This window comes from Diabrotica virgifera, chromosome 8 (genome assembly GCF_917563875.1).
Source record: "Diabrotica virgifera virgifera chromosome 8, PGI_DIABVI_V3a".
Classification (NCBI taxonomy): Eukaryota; Metazoa; Arthropoda; class Insecta; order Coleoptera; family Chrysomelidae; genus Diabrotica; species Diabrotica virgifera.
The window spans coordinates 76,850,228-76,866,439 of record NC_065450.1 but is presented as its reverse complement, the minus strand read 5'-3'; the positions used below and the strand labels follow the sequence as shown (position 1 = coordinate 76,866,439).

Below are 16,212 nucleotides of genomic sequence, written 5' to 3'. Positions count from 1 at the left end.
TAATTTTTTGAATACATACATAGCAAAAAGCCTTTAGGTATCGGAAATAGTTCCTACAATACGAAACTTATACTTTAAAATATTACACAAAATACCTTTTTTATTTCTCTTTATTATAACTTTATTATGTATACTTTATTTATAGGAACTTCATTAATGCACGACTGCACTTGCACGATAAACAGCAAACACAAAGATATCACAGGATGTATTATTTTGTATCTAATAACTTAATAAAGACAAAATTCAGATAATGGCGCCCTATGAAGCATGCACAAAAGAGGTTTATTTCTGTTCCTTAGTTCCTTCCAAACATTATTTCTTAGAACTTTAGGGTCAGTACGGTTGTATATTGCAAGCGGGTTTGCCATTCTGTGAATTATCATAAATAAATCCTCCTTCAGTATTCCACAACAATTAACAGCGATAATCCCCTAAAAGTACCTGCCTAATACTACCTTTTACGACCGATAGCGTGAAGAGCGACAACGTTGTCAAGAAGATTCTCATTTAGTTTGGCGGGAAATTTAATAGCTACAAAATGCACATTTAAGATTTAAACTGGTAGTGTCTAATTATTGTAAGTTCTATAATTACCGATGCGCGATGTAGCTCCGTTATTCTGAAAAATTTACCATCGTTTTATCATCATTTAATATTATATAGGTTTAATTAAAATAATTTTAGTGGTTCAGTGTTTTAATCTAATGATGAAAAAATATGTGACTACATTTATTAGAAGCTTCTTGTATTCTACTAATAATATTGCTTTGATTAAAACAAGAAGCTATATATAATTACTCATAATAATAGTCGCGTTTTGTGTAAAATCTCCATGGACCACAAATGGATGTCCAACGTACGTCGCGTATGGACGTACATAGTACGTCCAGTTTTGGTCCATGGACGTTTGGACTTTAAATGTACGTTATATGGACGTCCATCGGACGTTGTGTGCTATATGGGATAATACAAACCAAAGACGTATGACGTAGATATATTAATATTATGTGACACATGACAGAAGCTCGAAATAAATGACAATCGATGAAAAGCCCTATTGGCATTTCATAGGTTCATTAAGTTATATCGGCAATTTTTGTGAATTCTGCGTTATTCCTTTAATTTTTAGATTTTTAGTCTGCTTTTATATAAAAAAACATGAAACATAGTCTTAGCGACGTATTAGTGTAATATAATATTTATGGATTACTGTCGAAGGCCGACATCATCAACCAAAAAGAAGATGTATTCGGTGACTTTTCTGGTAACTTTCTTGGGTGTGAATCTGTCTTTTTAGTTTACTCCTCCTGGTTTAAAAACAAAGCATAGTAACTATAATTAATTTACTACTTCAGTAATATTTAATTATGCAATGAGCAATAAAGAAAATAATGACTTTCATGAAACAATTTTTCAAATTATAAAAAGTATGTTACTTTTCAGAAATTCAATAGGGCTACTGTATGTTATGCAACCAATTATGCAGAGTAGCTCAAAGTAGCTCAGAGAAATCTGTAACTGGCTTTCGACTGATGAAGCTTTTTTAACAGAGAGGGCCCTATTTTCGGCGGAAAAATATGGGGGCCAAAATTTGAAAATTACACTTTTGACTGCAGCATATAAGAAAATTTTAAAAGATCTCGTTTATGTTAGCTTCATTTAAGATTTTTATCATAGAATAATGAAGTTTGGGACTTACTTTTATCAAACTAAAACTTATAAGCAAGCAAAATTATTGTTTTATGCCAAAAGAATAATTAAAAAGATATCTATCCCGCGGGTTTAATATTACACTTTCTATTAAATTAATTTTAAGAAAAGGAAGAAAAAGATGTTGAGGGCTAAATTAAGACATTTATTATTTGTTTTAAAATATTTAAATTTTGCATGGGCACATATGCGAGCTCATTTAGAATGAAGTAAAAGATAGACGTGCTCGTAATCACTTCTTGTTTTACTCCGACGACCGGTTTCGCTCTCTAAAATTTGCAGAGCATCATCAGGTCAACCGATAGGTACATGACCCGATGTTGACCTGATGATGCTCTGCAAATTTTAAAGAGCGAAACCGGTCGTCGGAGGAAAATAATAAGTGATTTCAAGTACGTCTATCTTTTACTTTATTATGAAATATTTGTTTTATAAATTCAGTATTTAATTACCTGCAAATGTCTTCTGACTGCTTCGGGTTGGGCTTGCCCCTTTATACTTAAAAGAACACATACGATCCCCTGGTTCCGGTGCGTGTCTAGCAATGATCTCACTGTATCATATTTGATGAATTCTACATTGGGGTGTAGCATGGAAAGCACATTCATCCATAGTGCTTTATAGACTTTTAAAACTAAAACGAAATAACAGATGATGGTTTTTTTTACTATACCTAACTCGAACTAAACATAACTTGAAATTCACGATGCGCTTCATTTAGCCATGAGGCCTGATTCACTCAAGAATGCAAGTATTCTCTACACCATTTACCATAAAATTATTTTAATTTTATTGTTAACTTTAATGCATAGCAATCAATGCTTTCGTCGTTTATCTAAATAATATATGGACAATTCGATGTAAATAGCAGTATCGAATTGTTTTGTAATGCCCCTTTGTCCGATTCTTCTCGATCGACGATGGTAAATAAATGTTTGAGTGTGGAATAAAAATATGGTTTTACTGACAGCTACTGAATATTACACTATAGATGCTGTTCAGGTAACTTTCTATGATAGACTGCGACCCAAAATAGTCCCTTTGTCTAATTTATAATCTCGTCAAAATATACAATTCATCAATAAGTTGCATGACAACAGCAACGAACTTTGTAATCTTTCAAAAGCTTACAACTACAGTTTATTGAGGAAATATTGCAACATGTACTAGGAAGTACAATTGAAAATACCACGATTTGACAGTTGATTTAGGTTGCAAAAGGTTCACTGGACTCTATAATAATTAAAATATTACTCGATATATTTTCCCAATGTTTCAATTATACACGGTGAAACTATAAAAGTTTAAGAAGTTAAGAAAAATGTGAGATTACAAATTAGGGGATTAATTTGAGATTGAACAATATAAAAATAAGAGGCACTCTTACTTACTAGTGATGTTTATTATAGTTATTTTCGAGTATTCGTTACAAATCGTTACTTTTGTATAAAGTAATCATTTACAGTATTTGTTACTTTGATTACTATGATTACTTTTGTATTTGAGTACCGGTAATCATAGCGAGAATCGTATTTCTCAGTAACGTAGGTATTTTGTATAGGTATTCCGATATAACAACGACCTTCACCGATCTGTTTAAGGGATAAAAATAATTTGGTTACTATGATTACTTTGGTATTTGAGTACCGGTAATCATAAATGACACTAGTATCACAATAAACGGTACCCAACTTGAAAAAGTAAACGAATACAAATACTTGGGAACCCTTATCAATGAAACAGGTGACCAAAATCACGAGATAAAAAGACGTATTGAAATTGCCAGGTCTACTTTTATAAAAATGAAAAAATTATTTTGTAATCGTGATATTAGTATTCATCTACGAACTAGAATGTTAAAATGCTATGTATTCAGTACTTTGCTCTACGGTGTTGAGTCATGGACTCTTAAACAGAGGAATATTAAAAATCTTGAAAGCTTTGAGATGTGGTGCTACCGCCGTATACTAAGAATAAGTTGGGTGGATAAAATTACAAATGAAGAAGTAATACGCAGAATAAATAACAAGCCAGAAGTTCTACTGAATATAAAAAAGAGAAAACTTGAATACTTAGGCCACCTGATGAGGGGACAAAAGTACACATTCCTACAAAACATAATGCAAGGAAAAATCCAAGGACGAAGAAATCCAGGCCGTAGAAGAATGTCCTGGATGAGAAATTTGAGAGAGTGGTTTGGCTGTACCACTAACGAATTGTTCAAAACAGCCGTAAATAAAATTAGAATCGCCCTAATGATATTCAATCTCCGATAGGAGAGGCACTCAAAGAAGAGAATCATATCGAGAATCCTATTTCTCAGTAGGTAGGTATTTTGTATAGGTATTCCATCACACCCTTAAAACGTTTCATACCGATAACCATATTCGATAACACTCGTAAAATACCGGTCCCGTCCGCTACTCGCTGGGATCCGATTGGTATTTTTTTATAGAAAGTAATCAACTGTACTGGTTGTAGATACAATAGTCGTTACTCGCTCTGATACGATTGGTACGAAATAACGAAGTAATCAGAGTAATCAAAGTAGATACACTAGTCGTTACTCGCTCTAATACGATTGGTACGAAGTAATCAGAGTAATCAAAGTAATCAGAGTAATCAAAGTAATCAAAGTAGATACAATAGTCGTTACTCGCTCTAATACGATTGGTATGAAGTAACGAAGTAATCAGAGTAATCAAAGTAATCAAAGTAGATACACTAGTCGTTACTCGCTCTAATACGATTGGTATGAAGTAACGAAGTAATCAGAGTAATCAAAGTAGATACAATAGTCGTTACTCGCTCTGATACGATTGGTACGAAGTAACGAAGTAATCAGAGTAATCAAAGTAATCAAAGTAACGATTTGCCTCTCTGTATAGTAATCGTTACTTTCGGTATTCGTAAGTAACGAGTACTAACGAGTAACTTTTTCAACATCACTATTAGGGGAGAGTTGGACAAAACGGAATACCATTCTTGTTTATTTTTATTACGGAAAAAATATTAAAGAAAGTATCATATTATTATTTTTTATATGTATAACATGTATTGAAGCACACAAAAAACATATTTTTAGCTATTTTTAATGACTGAAAAATAGTAAAAAAAATATTTATTAAAGTCCTGCACATCCCGTTTTAGCATACCACGGTTGGATAAAACGGGATAGGTTCACAATATTTAATTTTTTGCATAAAATTATCTAAAAACTATATTTAAGTAGATATAAGACTCCAAAGCAAAATTTACCTTTGAAAAAACAATATCTTCAGTAGTCAGAAACTTAAAAATAGGCCTTTTTTATGTTTTATTGCAAAATGGGAAATAATACCTTTTATTTAGGACTAGGTACGTACAGTGCCGGCGCTCGGGTATAAGGCGCCCGCCTGCAATACTAGCTAAGGCGCCCGTCGGTTTAATTAGGTACTTATATTTAGATATTTTATCTTCTGGCAATGGTACAAAATGTAATTAGGATGTAAATATCTTATTTAATTCTTATTATCTAAAACAATTATTTTCCTTATTTAAATTTTTAATTTTAAATTTGGATTTTAAATTTTAAAATTATGAAAATTTTGAAAATGAGTGTTCGCCATACACTACGCATACTGGAGCCGTGAATAAAATTCTATTGCATGCAAAATTTTAAAAAACTTAATTTTTCTATGATTTTGTGTAACACCAGCAGAAAAGATGCTCATTTTGGCGCCCCACAAACAGGGGCGCCCGCCTGCAGTGCATCCCTTGCAGGCCCGTTATCGCCGGCCCTGGGTACGTATATCAGAACAGAAGTCACTGTAACGTCCCTGGTTTTACGGCCGTCATCCTGGTGCCTGTATTGTTGGTCGCGGTAACAGATTCTTTCCGTGTAAAAGGAGGTGTTTTTCGTCAGCGGCTGAGAATGGAAATGTTTTATGACACGCGATAGGAGCAGGTGCATTTTGGAGGATAGTAAAAGGGATTTATGATTTCGTTTGTTGGGTGTTGAAACTTCTAAGAGACGAGAGAAAAACAGATTCGAGGATTTTATGGCAGTGTTATTTTGTTCTTTGGGGAGTGCGCTGCGAAGAACGGTCAAAATAAAAGACGATTGGAATGTTTTGTTTTGCTCGGCGTGTGTGTAAGCGAACGAAGGGTAATTTTTTTTCTTGTTACGGATTAATTCCTTGAGGAAAGGGGTGCGATCGGAACTACTAGTGATCGGCGGAAAAAAATACGAATTCGCGTAATACCGTACTAACTATGTCCGAAGTTGTCGTCTAGAGTGTAGACTTGGAACACTAAATGGCGGATTAGCTGGGACCCGGGAGCAGTAAGACAGTGGCGGATACTAGAGGTGGTGTCCCATCGCCATCGCAGAGGACGTCAACCAGTTCGTGTGTTTGCTGAGACTTCGGAAGTCGTAGATTTAAGGTAATTGACTTTTCTTATTTCTTAGTAGGACCTTAGAACATTATAGACGGTTCGATACAATGGTGGCAGCGGTGGGATAGATTAGTTATTAGTTGTCGTGGACATTGGGCTGTCTACTCGGGGTATAGGTGTGACGAGAACCAAGCGAAAGGCACGGTGCCGACGGGTGTAAGACTGGGGTTTTGTTTTGCCTCTAAAAACCATGGCGGAAGTTGGTGACGAGGTAGATAGATTGAAACAAGAGTTAGAAAAGGCGAGAGAGGAAGTATGCAAGTTACAAGATGAGAGACAGAGAGTCGCCCAAAATGAACTAAACTATTTGAGAAAGGAGATGGAAGAACTGAGAATGGCCGGAAGTAGGAGGGCGGAAATGATAGGTGCTAGAGAGGTAAAAGAATGGTGTGGAAGCGAAGGAGAGATGGGTGTAGAGGAGTTTGTTGAGAGAGTAGAGATGTTGCAGCAAATTAATGGGTGGACTGAGCAGAACACAGCTGATTTGGTGAGACGAAGGATGATTGGCGAGGCGGCGGAATTTTTGCGAAATGCGACGAGTGAGAAGCAAGAGGGATGGACATGGAAGGAGATAAAAGGACTGCTATTGCAGCGGTTTGGGGTGAAGAAAGACAGAGTGGATGAAATGGTGAAACTAATGAACATCCGACGGAAGGAGGGGGAAAATTATCGGAGATTCGCTGATAGGTGTAGGACAGCGGCGCGCTATGTTGTGAAAAAATATGAGAAAGAAGCGGAAAAGAAAGTAGCGAATGAGATTCGAGAGGAAATGATCTTGGGAGTATTCATGGAGGGTTTAAATAGCGAGGTACGACGTGTGGTGAAGGCTAGGAAGGGAGTAAATACCCTGACGGCAGTATTAGATATGTTGAAGGACATAGGAGAGGAAGGTGACCGGAAAAGAGTAAGGAAGGTGAGGAAGGAACTAGAGGAAGAAGAAGCAAACAGCAGCGATTCTGAGAAGAGCTTTGCGACGGTAGCAAGCAATAGCAGCGAGCGAAGAGGAATTCGGCGGATAGAAGGTGAGAAGAAGGAAGGATTTGTAAAGATGGACCGTGCAGAGGTTATAGTAGCGGCCGGAAGTAAATGGCATGATAGGGCGAATCCGGCTGGAGAAGTGCAAGGAGAGCGGCAGAGATCACTGCGCAGGGTACCGTATACCCCATGTAGGAGGTGTGGACAGGTTGGTCACTGGACACGGGAGTGCACGATACATCTGGGCAACCAGAAGAGTGGGGATTCACGTTGGAAACCGGAAGAACGAACACGGTTGGGGAAAAGGGCGAGCAACGAAGAATGCTTTCAGTGTGGGCGACCGGGCCATTTTATAAACACATGTCCACAGACCATATGCGATAATTGTGGATATGGCGGTCACGTGTGGAGACAGTGCCAAAATACTGGAACATCCGCGAGGAGGGGTTCATTTTCGCGGCGACAACGGTCATGGGAATCAGATAAGTCAGACAGGGAGGTGGAAGATTATGCGAGCCTAGCCGGAAGACGGGCTGAAAGCCGTAGCGTTTCCCCAAACTAGGTGGCCCTCCAGGTTCCCCTAGCTTGGAGATGGCCCAGAAAACTGGAGGGGGATATATTGGGAAAGCGACCGTAACCGCAGGGGGAGTAACATCCTTGATAATTACGGCCGATTTTCAAGAGGCTAATAGAAAAGTTTTAGTGGATACGGGAGCCGATGTAACCTTACTGCGAGAAGCTGTGGAGGGTGTACCAGTCATCACCGGCCGAAGCGAGACCATTACGGGGGTGACGGGGGTATGTCAACGCATCCAGGGTAAGCAGAAGCTAAACGTAACCATCGGTGATACCGCAGCCATACATGAGGTATGGATAGTCGATGTGGACTGTGGAGCTGAAGGTATATTGGGACTCGATCTGATGAAACGACTTGGACTGGTAATCGACGTTAATAGAAATGAATTGCGGACGAAGCAGGCCATGATACCTGTTATACGGAAAGTCACTCACGAGATACTGGGAGATAAAAGGAGAAAAGTAACATTTGATTTACAGCGAAACGAAATCAAGGAGTATCATGTGGAGACAACAATGAAAAAGCTAGGAAATAGCGGTAGTGGGGTTAACCGTAAGGCAACTTCTGCTCGGCGAACATTAGTGATCGCAGCGGATAGTCATGGACGCTTTCTGAAACCACTTCTTCAGCGATGGATTGGAGATGAATGGGAAATCGAGGAAATGGTTTGGCCAGGTCATGGCACTGTAGATATTATTAATGGGGTACAGCAACGGACGAGTACACTTGGAACTAATGATTGTCTCGTTTTGCTAACGGGCACCAACGATATTCGGCGGAAACAACAAGAGCAAGCAAATGATGCAAGAGCGAGGTTATTTGTGAAGACAGAAAAACCTAAGATTATTCTCTGCAATCTACCAAAACGATTCGACGTAGTATCAAGTTCTACTGTTGTTGAAGACGTCCGTCAACATAATTTGGACTTGTTAATGGTGATGCAGATACATATGAATGTAGATCTGGTCGATATATACAGCGGCACAAGGAGAAGCGATTATACCAAGCAGGGATTCCATTTTAACCTTAAGGGAAAGATTAAGTTAGCAGAAAGGATTCGAGAGGTCTTGCAACCCGACAAGAGATGCTGTGAGATGCAAGCATTGACAGAATATGTAATGCGGGATAAATATTGGGAAGTAATCAAAGAAGTGATGGAAGAAAATGCACAGCAGCGTACAGCGAGCAAAAGCAAAACGAATAGGGAGCGAAAGAAAACGATAAAGCGTACATCTGATGAAAGTGGGATACGTGGTGGAATAGAATTGAAGAATCGCTTTAAGTTATTTGAGGCAGAGGAGGAAAATATCCCCATTATTTCGCACCAAAGCGAAGAGCATAGAGAGAACCAGAAGAAACATGTCGAGTTTATACGGGATTATTTCAAAAAAATACGTTCTCACCTAAACAACGAGCATAGAAAGAACCAAAAGAAACATGTCGCGTTTGTACGGGAATATTTCAAAGAAACAAGGAAAAATGGAAGGAGCAAGGGAGACGAATTTGTGTGTTTGCAGAGGATTCAGATTCAGGGAGATCATATGGATGAAGGAGAGTATTTTAAAGTAATAGATGGCGAGATTCAGCGGGCACCAAAGGATCGGCGAATAAGAGCAATTTGCGGCGGAGTCTGTCAGAAAAATTGGGAGCCAGCTGAAGTGGTACTAAAAAGTAGGGCCCACCTGCCAGCCTGGAGCGAAACTATACTAAAAGCCAAAATTAGAGGAACGAACCAACCGGAGGAAATAATTGTCGAGCAGTTTGGACACCTACCATCAGGTGTTAGAGTGAACCGAGTGATGGCAACGCGAATGGGAGATAATGTATGGGTGAAGTTCATAAATTGTAACCAGGAACCCGTGGAGCTAAGTTCGGGAAGAGTCGTAGGAAAGACGGCAATAATCGCTCGAGATAATACGAAGATGGTGAGACAGGTGAGAGCTGAATCTCAAGGGTCCGACTTCACAGAGGAAATTCACAAGAAGTTGGCCCACTTGTCAGTGGGGCAGGAAAAAAATATAGGGGAGATATTGCTTGAATACCGCGATGTGATGGATGCAGAGACGGAGGGGGAATTCTCATGTACTAATCAGGTGCAACATAAGATCGTCACGGGGGATGCTGCCCCGATAGCTAAATCGGCTTATAGAGTACCTTTCCGTTTGCAGGACGAGATGAGACGGCAAATACAGGATCTTCTGGACAAGGGTATAATTGCACCGTCGACTTCACCGTGGGCAGCGCCAGTGGTGTTGGTAAAGAAAAAGGCTATGGAGGGGGAGGAGCCAAAGTACAGGTTTTATACTGATTTTAGGGGGTTGAACGCGGTGACAAGGGCGGACACCTATCCCCTTCCCAACATAAATGAAACATTGGATCGGTTGGGAAAATGCAAGTGGTACACGACCATTGATTTAGCCAGCGGGTACCATCAGATTGAGATCAGACCAGAGGACCGAGAGAAGACTGGGTTCAATACGATTGATGGACACTATGAATATAACCGGATGGCGTTTGGACTGTCAGGAGCACCAGCAACGTTCCAGAGATTCATTGACGCGGTACTAATGGGAATAAAGGGGACGGAGTGCTATGTTTACTTGGACGACGTAGTGATCTTTGCAGCGGATGAGACGGAACACAATAGGCGGTTGCGAAATGTTTTACAGCGGCTACGTGAAGTAGGTGCTAAAGCGAACCTTAAGAAATGTCAGTTCATGATGAGTGAACTAATATATTTGGGTCATTTAGTCACCAGCGCAGGTGTAAAACCTGACCCACAGAAGGTTGTAGCAATACGCACATATCCGCGGCCGAAGACTGTGCGAGAAGTACGCGCCTTTCTGGGGTTGACGGGATATTATCGGCGATTCATAAAAGGGTATGCGGAAATAGCTAAGCCGCTAACAGAACTAATAAAAGTGGAAACTACGTTTGAGTGGACCCCAACTAGAGTGGAAGCGTTCGACCGACTAAGAGAGAGTTTGTCGAAACACCCCGTATTGCGCTATCCAGATTTTGAACTGCCATTCATTCTAGCGACTGATGCGTCGGGACTAGCTTTGGGTGCGGTTTTGTCACAGCGACTTGAAGGAGAAGAGCATCCGATAGCCTACGCTTCAAGGCAACTCAACACGGCGGAAAGAAACTACTCGGTAACGGAGAAGGAACTTTTAGCGATGGTTTGGGGAATCGGTCAGTTTAGGTGCTACTTATACGGGCGGAGGTTTAGCGTAATCACCGATCATGCGCCGTTACGTTGGACGTTGCAGGTGAAAGATCCGTCGTCTAGACTAGCGAGATGGCAAATGAAACTGGCCGAGTACGAGTATGAGGTAGTGTATAAGCCGGGAAAGAGACACGTAAACGCGGACGCTTTAAGTAGAGCCGTAGCAAATGTTAGGCGCGATGAAGATTACTCAATAGATCGGGAGTGGATCAAAAGAACTCAAGAGTCTGATAACGAGTGCCAGCGTTATGTCAACAGTGGGAGCGAGGAATATCGAAAGGATTTGGACGGCATACTATACAAAGTGACGGACGGTAGGTGGCGAGTCGTAGTACCCGTGAAAATGAGAAATCGGGTGTTGAAGCGGACACATGATGAACCGAGTGCGGGACATTGTGGGGTACAGCGGTCACTTCAGCGGGCGGAGTCACAGTTTTACTGGAAAACCATGCAAAAGGACGTAAGAAAGCATGTTGAGGACTGTAGAGAATGTGGACGGACGAAAAGTGTAAATAGGGTGCCCATTTGTGAACCATACCATACGTCTAGACCTCTCGAAATGGTAGGAATGGATATAGTGGGTCCTTTGCCACAAACGCAGAGAGGTAATAAATATCTCTTGACGTACGTAGACCACTTTACGCGATATGCTGAGGCGATACCCATAAAAGACTTATCGGCCGAAACTGTGGCGCGTGTTTTTGTGAACGAGGTCGTTCTTCGGCATGGAGCGCCGGAGCGGTTACTGACGGATCAAGGGACAAATTTTGTTTCGGAGCTAATGAAAGAAGTTTGTAGACTATTGGGAATCAAGAAGATTCAAACCACGGCGTATCGGCCCCAAGTAAATGGACGGGTGGAGCGATTGCACCGAACACTTATTGGAATGGTGAAGCATTATGTGAACAGTAAGGCACGGGACTGGGACGAACATATAGGACTGGCGCTAATGGCTTACCGGAGTGCGAAACATAATGCTACGGGGTTCACCCCAAATTGGTTAACCTTTGGGAGGGAAGTACATATTCCTTTTGACTGTGACGTGGGACCGAGAATAGATGACCGAGGAGAGTTAAGCTACCCAGCGGAACTGCGAAGGCGACTGGACGAGGCTTATATATTAGCAGCAGAACAAGCGCGGGAACTAGAACAAACTAATGCCGAGAGAATGAATCGGGGAAGGCACGAGAGAAATTTAAAGGAGGGTGATTATGTATATATTCAAAATCCGATCGTGCCCAGCGGAGTCAGTAAGAAGTTTTTCAAACCATGGAGTGGGCCATACAAAATCATAGAAAAACGCGGGGCTGTGAACTACGTGGTAGATAAGGGCGACGGTAAGACCCAAACTTACCACATAGATCGGCTAAAATATTATAAAGCCTGGGAAGATCCAGACGTATCGGAAGAACAAATCGGCAACCAAGCAAAACCTACGTTATCCCTTCCGCGAATAATAGAAGATGGAGTAGAGGAGAGACCCAGGATGACCGACGACGAGGGAAGCGACGAGGAAGGAGAGATTGTATGGGGTTATGCAAGAGAGCCAGAGGTTGACGACGATGACTTAGGGGGTACGGCAGATATTGGAGACGTTCCGGACGAATCGAGAGTGATAGCCCCAAGAACGAGAAGGCCTCCACAGCGATACACTCCAACCTCCGATGGAATTGGCGAGAGTGAGTTCTGGACAGATGACTCCGGTCTCAGTGAAGAACTGCGGGACTTGCAGCAGCTTGCGGACACCAGCAGTGAAGAAGAGCAGATGGTAGCGGCAGAAGTAGGGGAAAGTTCGGGTGACGAGGAAATCCTAGACATAATTAACGAAGCAACCGTGGAGGAACCTGGGTTATCAAGAGGAGGCCGGCCTCAGCGAGAGAGGCGAAAACCCCTTAGATATCGTATAGAGGATTGAAAAGGATTGCCCTTGGGGCAATCTTTTTATGTGGAGGGGAGTGATGTAACGTCCCTGGTTTTACGGCCGTCAGCCTGGTGCCTGTATTGTTGGTCGCGGTAACAGATTCTTTCCGTGTAAAAGGAGGTGTTTTTCGTCAGCGGCTGAGAATGGAAATGCTTTATGACACGCGATAGGAGCAGGTGCATTTTGGAGGATAGTAAAAGGGATTTATGATTTCGTTTGTTGGGTGTTGAAACTTCTAAGAGACGAGAGAAAAACAGATTCGAGGATTTTATGGCAGTGTTATTTTGTTCTTTGGGGAGTGCGCTGCGAAGAACGGTCAAAATAAAAGACGATTGGAATGTTTTGTTTTGCTCGGCGTGTGTGTAAGCGAACGAAGGGTAATTTTTTTTCTTGTTACGGATTAATTCCTTGAGGAAAGGGGTGCGATCGGAACTACTAGTGATCGGCGGAAAAAAATACGAATTCGCGTAATACCGTACTAACTATGTCCGAAGTTGTCGTCTAGAGTGTAGACTTGGAACACTAAATGGCGGATTAGCTGGGACCCGGGAGCAGTAAGATAGTGGCGGATACTAGAGGTGGTGTCCCATCGCCATCGCAGAGGACGTCAACCAGTTCGTGTGTTTGCTGAGACTTCGGAAGTCGTAGATTTAAGGTAATTGACTTTTCTTATTTCTTAGTAGGACCTTAGAACATTATAGACGGTTCGATACAGTCACATAAAAATATGTTGTTCTTTTCTGCAGTATGAGAACATGCTTAAAAAATTAATAGGCCAACAAATAAATAGGTGGATAAAACGGGACATAAAAAACTGTATCCCATTTTATCCAACTTATAAGTGTCCCGTTTTGTCCAACTCAGACATTTTTCAAAACAAAAATGGCTCTTGCCTAAACGTGAAAGTAAAATTAGATAGACTACACATGAGAATATTCGTTAATGAGTGCTTAATCAAATGTAACAGTCACCGGAATTATAGGTTTAGATATGTAGGCAATATAATGTAGAAAACAACGCACTTAAAAGTATATAGGTACCAAAAATATAGAGTCAAACAATTCTAAACACAACAACTTTTCATCAAATAATGGCATCGAGGTAAAACGAACTGAGAATGTGAAAATGACGACTGAGAACAAGTTTTCGTCGTTGTCCGATTGGTAGCAGCACTAGTTGGGTCTCTAGGCTAGGTATCTAGCCTGTATGTATCTGTCTGGGTAAAGTTCTTCGAGCTTTTGTTAGTTCTTATCCTATATTATCCTGCTGCTTCATCAAGCACAGGCCCAAAGATCTTCCTTAGGATTTTTCTTTCCTAAACCCGTAGTCCACGTTTCACTTCCACGTTTCCACTTACAACGGGTCGTATTATTGTTTTCCTACGTGTTTTTAGCTGTTTCGATTTTATAAGGTTTTCTTCTTATTCTTCTTCTTCTTTTATATAGGCAGTACCGCCTGTTTTTCTTCAACGGTGCCTTTAATTCTGCCCCTAAGTTGTCATTCCATCTTTTCCTTGGGCGTCCTATACTTCTTCTGCTCAAACGGCGACTTGTCCCTAGCTATTCTTACTATCCTTGATTCAGTCATCCTGCTTATGTGTTCATTTCACTCTTCTTTTCTGTTCTTCACCATTGCAAACTATAACCCATTTATATACAGCGTGTCTACTTGAGTTGGAAACATATGGGAAACTTTTTTATTATTAATTTTACGAAAAAAAGTTATTCTTTATAAAAAGTTCTGCATGCCCCAAAACCTAAGATTCAATTATCAGATATCAAATTTTCTCAATATTATACGAGGTATGTCAAAAAATATGAATTTCGGCTAAGGGTAAAGTACCTTTATTTCTCTCAATATCGAAAATTCTTATTATGAAAAGTTGTTTGGAAATAAAAACCAAGCTCAAATATGTAATTACATGCTTCTAATTGAAATACTGTGAAATATAAAGGTGCTATAATATTGAGCGAATTTCATATTTTTTGACACACCTCGTATAAAATTAATAAAAGTTGATATATCATGGTTGTGTCTTAGATTTTAGACCATGCAAAGTTTTTATGAAGAATAACTTTTTTTCGTAAAATGAATAATAAACGAGTTATGATATTTGTAATAATTAAAAACGATGTTGGGTATCCATAAATTTGAGAAAAATATTTTTTTTCAATAAGAAGCATGTAATTGCATATTTCATCTTAGTTTTTAATTCCAAACAACTTTTTAACATAAGAATTTTCGATATTGAGAGAAATAAAGGTACTTTACCCTTAGCCGAAATTCATATTTTTTGACATACCTCGTATAATATTGAGAAAATTTGATATCTGATAATTGAATCTTAGGTTTTGGGGCATGCAGAACTTTTTATAAAGAATAACTTTTTTTCGTAAAATTAATAATAAAAAAGTTTCCCATATGTTTCCAACTCAAGTAGACACGCTGTATATATGTTACAGTTCAAGTTGATTATCCAGTTGGAGTTGACTCCAACTAGTTGGAGTCAACTCTAACGGCTGGTTTCAGTAAAAGTTGATTATAAATATAAAATGAAGATTTATATTCAACATGTACTAGTAAAAGTAGACTCCAACTAGGAAAAGTATACTCTTCCCAATGCCATTTAGTAAAAGTTGATTCTGATTCACACAAACAGCCGATTCTAGCAATTAAATGTTACTGAATATGTTCAAATTAGTCTAAGCTGTATCGTCGCCCCCGTTAGGTAAATTACTCCGATTCGAATTTTTTGCACAAACTTACTCAAAAAGAGGTCCTTATAACAAATCTACTGGGTGTCAGGCAGTACCTTGATCGATAAATTGTTTAAACAATTTTTTTTAGACAAATTCACAAAAATAATTTTTTCACTTCGAACAATTTTTTTTAGATCATTTGGGTTATTCTGAGCAAAAAAAGGTATTTTGTGATTTTTCTCTAAAATTGATTGTTGTCGAGTTATACGCGATTTAAAATTTGAAAAATGCGAAAATAGCCATTTTCAAGGCTTAATAACTCGGTTAAAATCCATTATTATGAAAGTCAGAAAGTGACCAAATCAAAGTTTATAGCCCCCTCTACAAGATCCAGCAGAAATTTTTATCACTATTTTATTACTAAGCTTTATCTTTAATTATTAACAATGAGCGCTAAGTGCGTATTAGGCGGCCGTCAATGGTGAGTGCTAAAGAGATGCACCATTCCAGCCGTCCAATGGTGAATCTCACTCGCACTTACATTGACGGCCGCCTCAATACACGGTTAGCGCTCATTGTTGATAATTAAAAATAATATCTTATTAATGAAATAATGACAAAAATTTCTTCAGGATCTTAGAGGTAGTTTTATTCTTTGATT

The 16,212-nt window shown here is 39.6% G+C and overlaps 1 protein-coding gene across 2 annotated transcripts in view; it reads right to left on the bottom strand.

The window, feature by feature from the left end:
• Window positions 1-16,212, bottom strand: part of LOC114340511 (uncharacterized) — a 60,903-nt gene that overhangs the window by 18,675 nt on the left and 26,016 nt on the right. For both annotated transcript variants that reach the window (XM_028291259.2, XM_028291260.2), the window contains exon 2: window positions 2,166-2,347. In XM_028291259.2, the coding sequence (XP_028147060.2) occupies window positions 2,166-2,347 (182 nt within the window). The remainder of the gene's footprint in view (window positions 1-2,165; window positions 2,348-16,212) is intronic.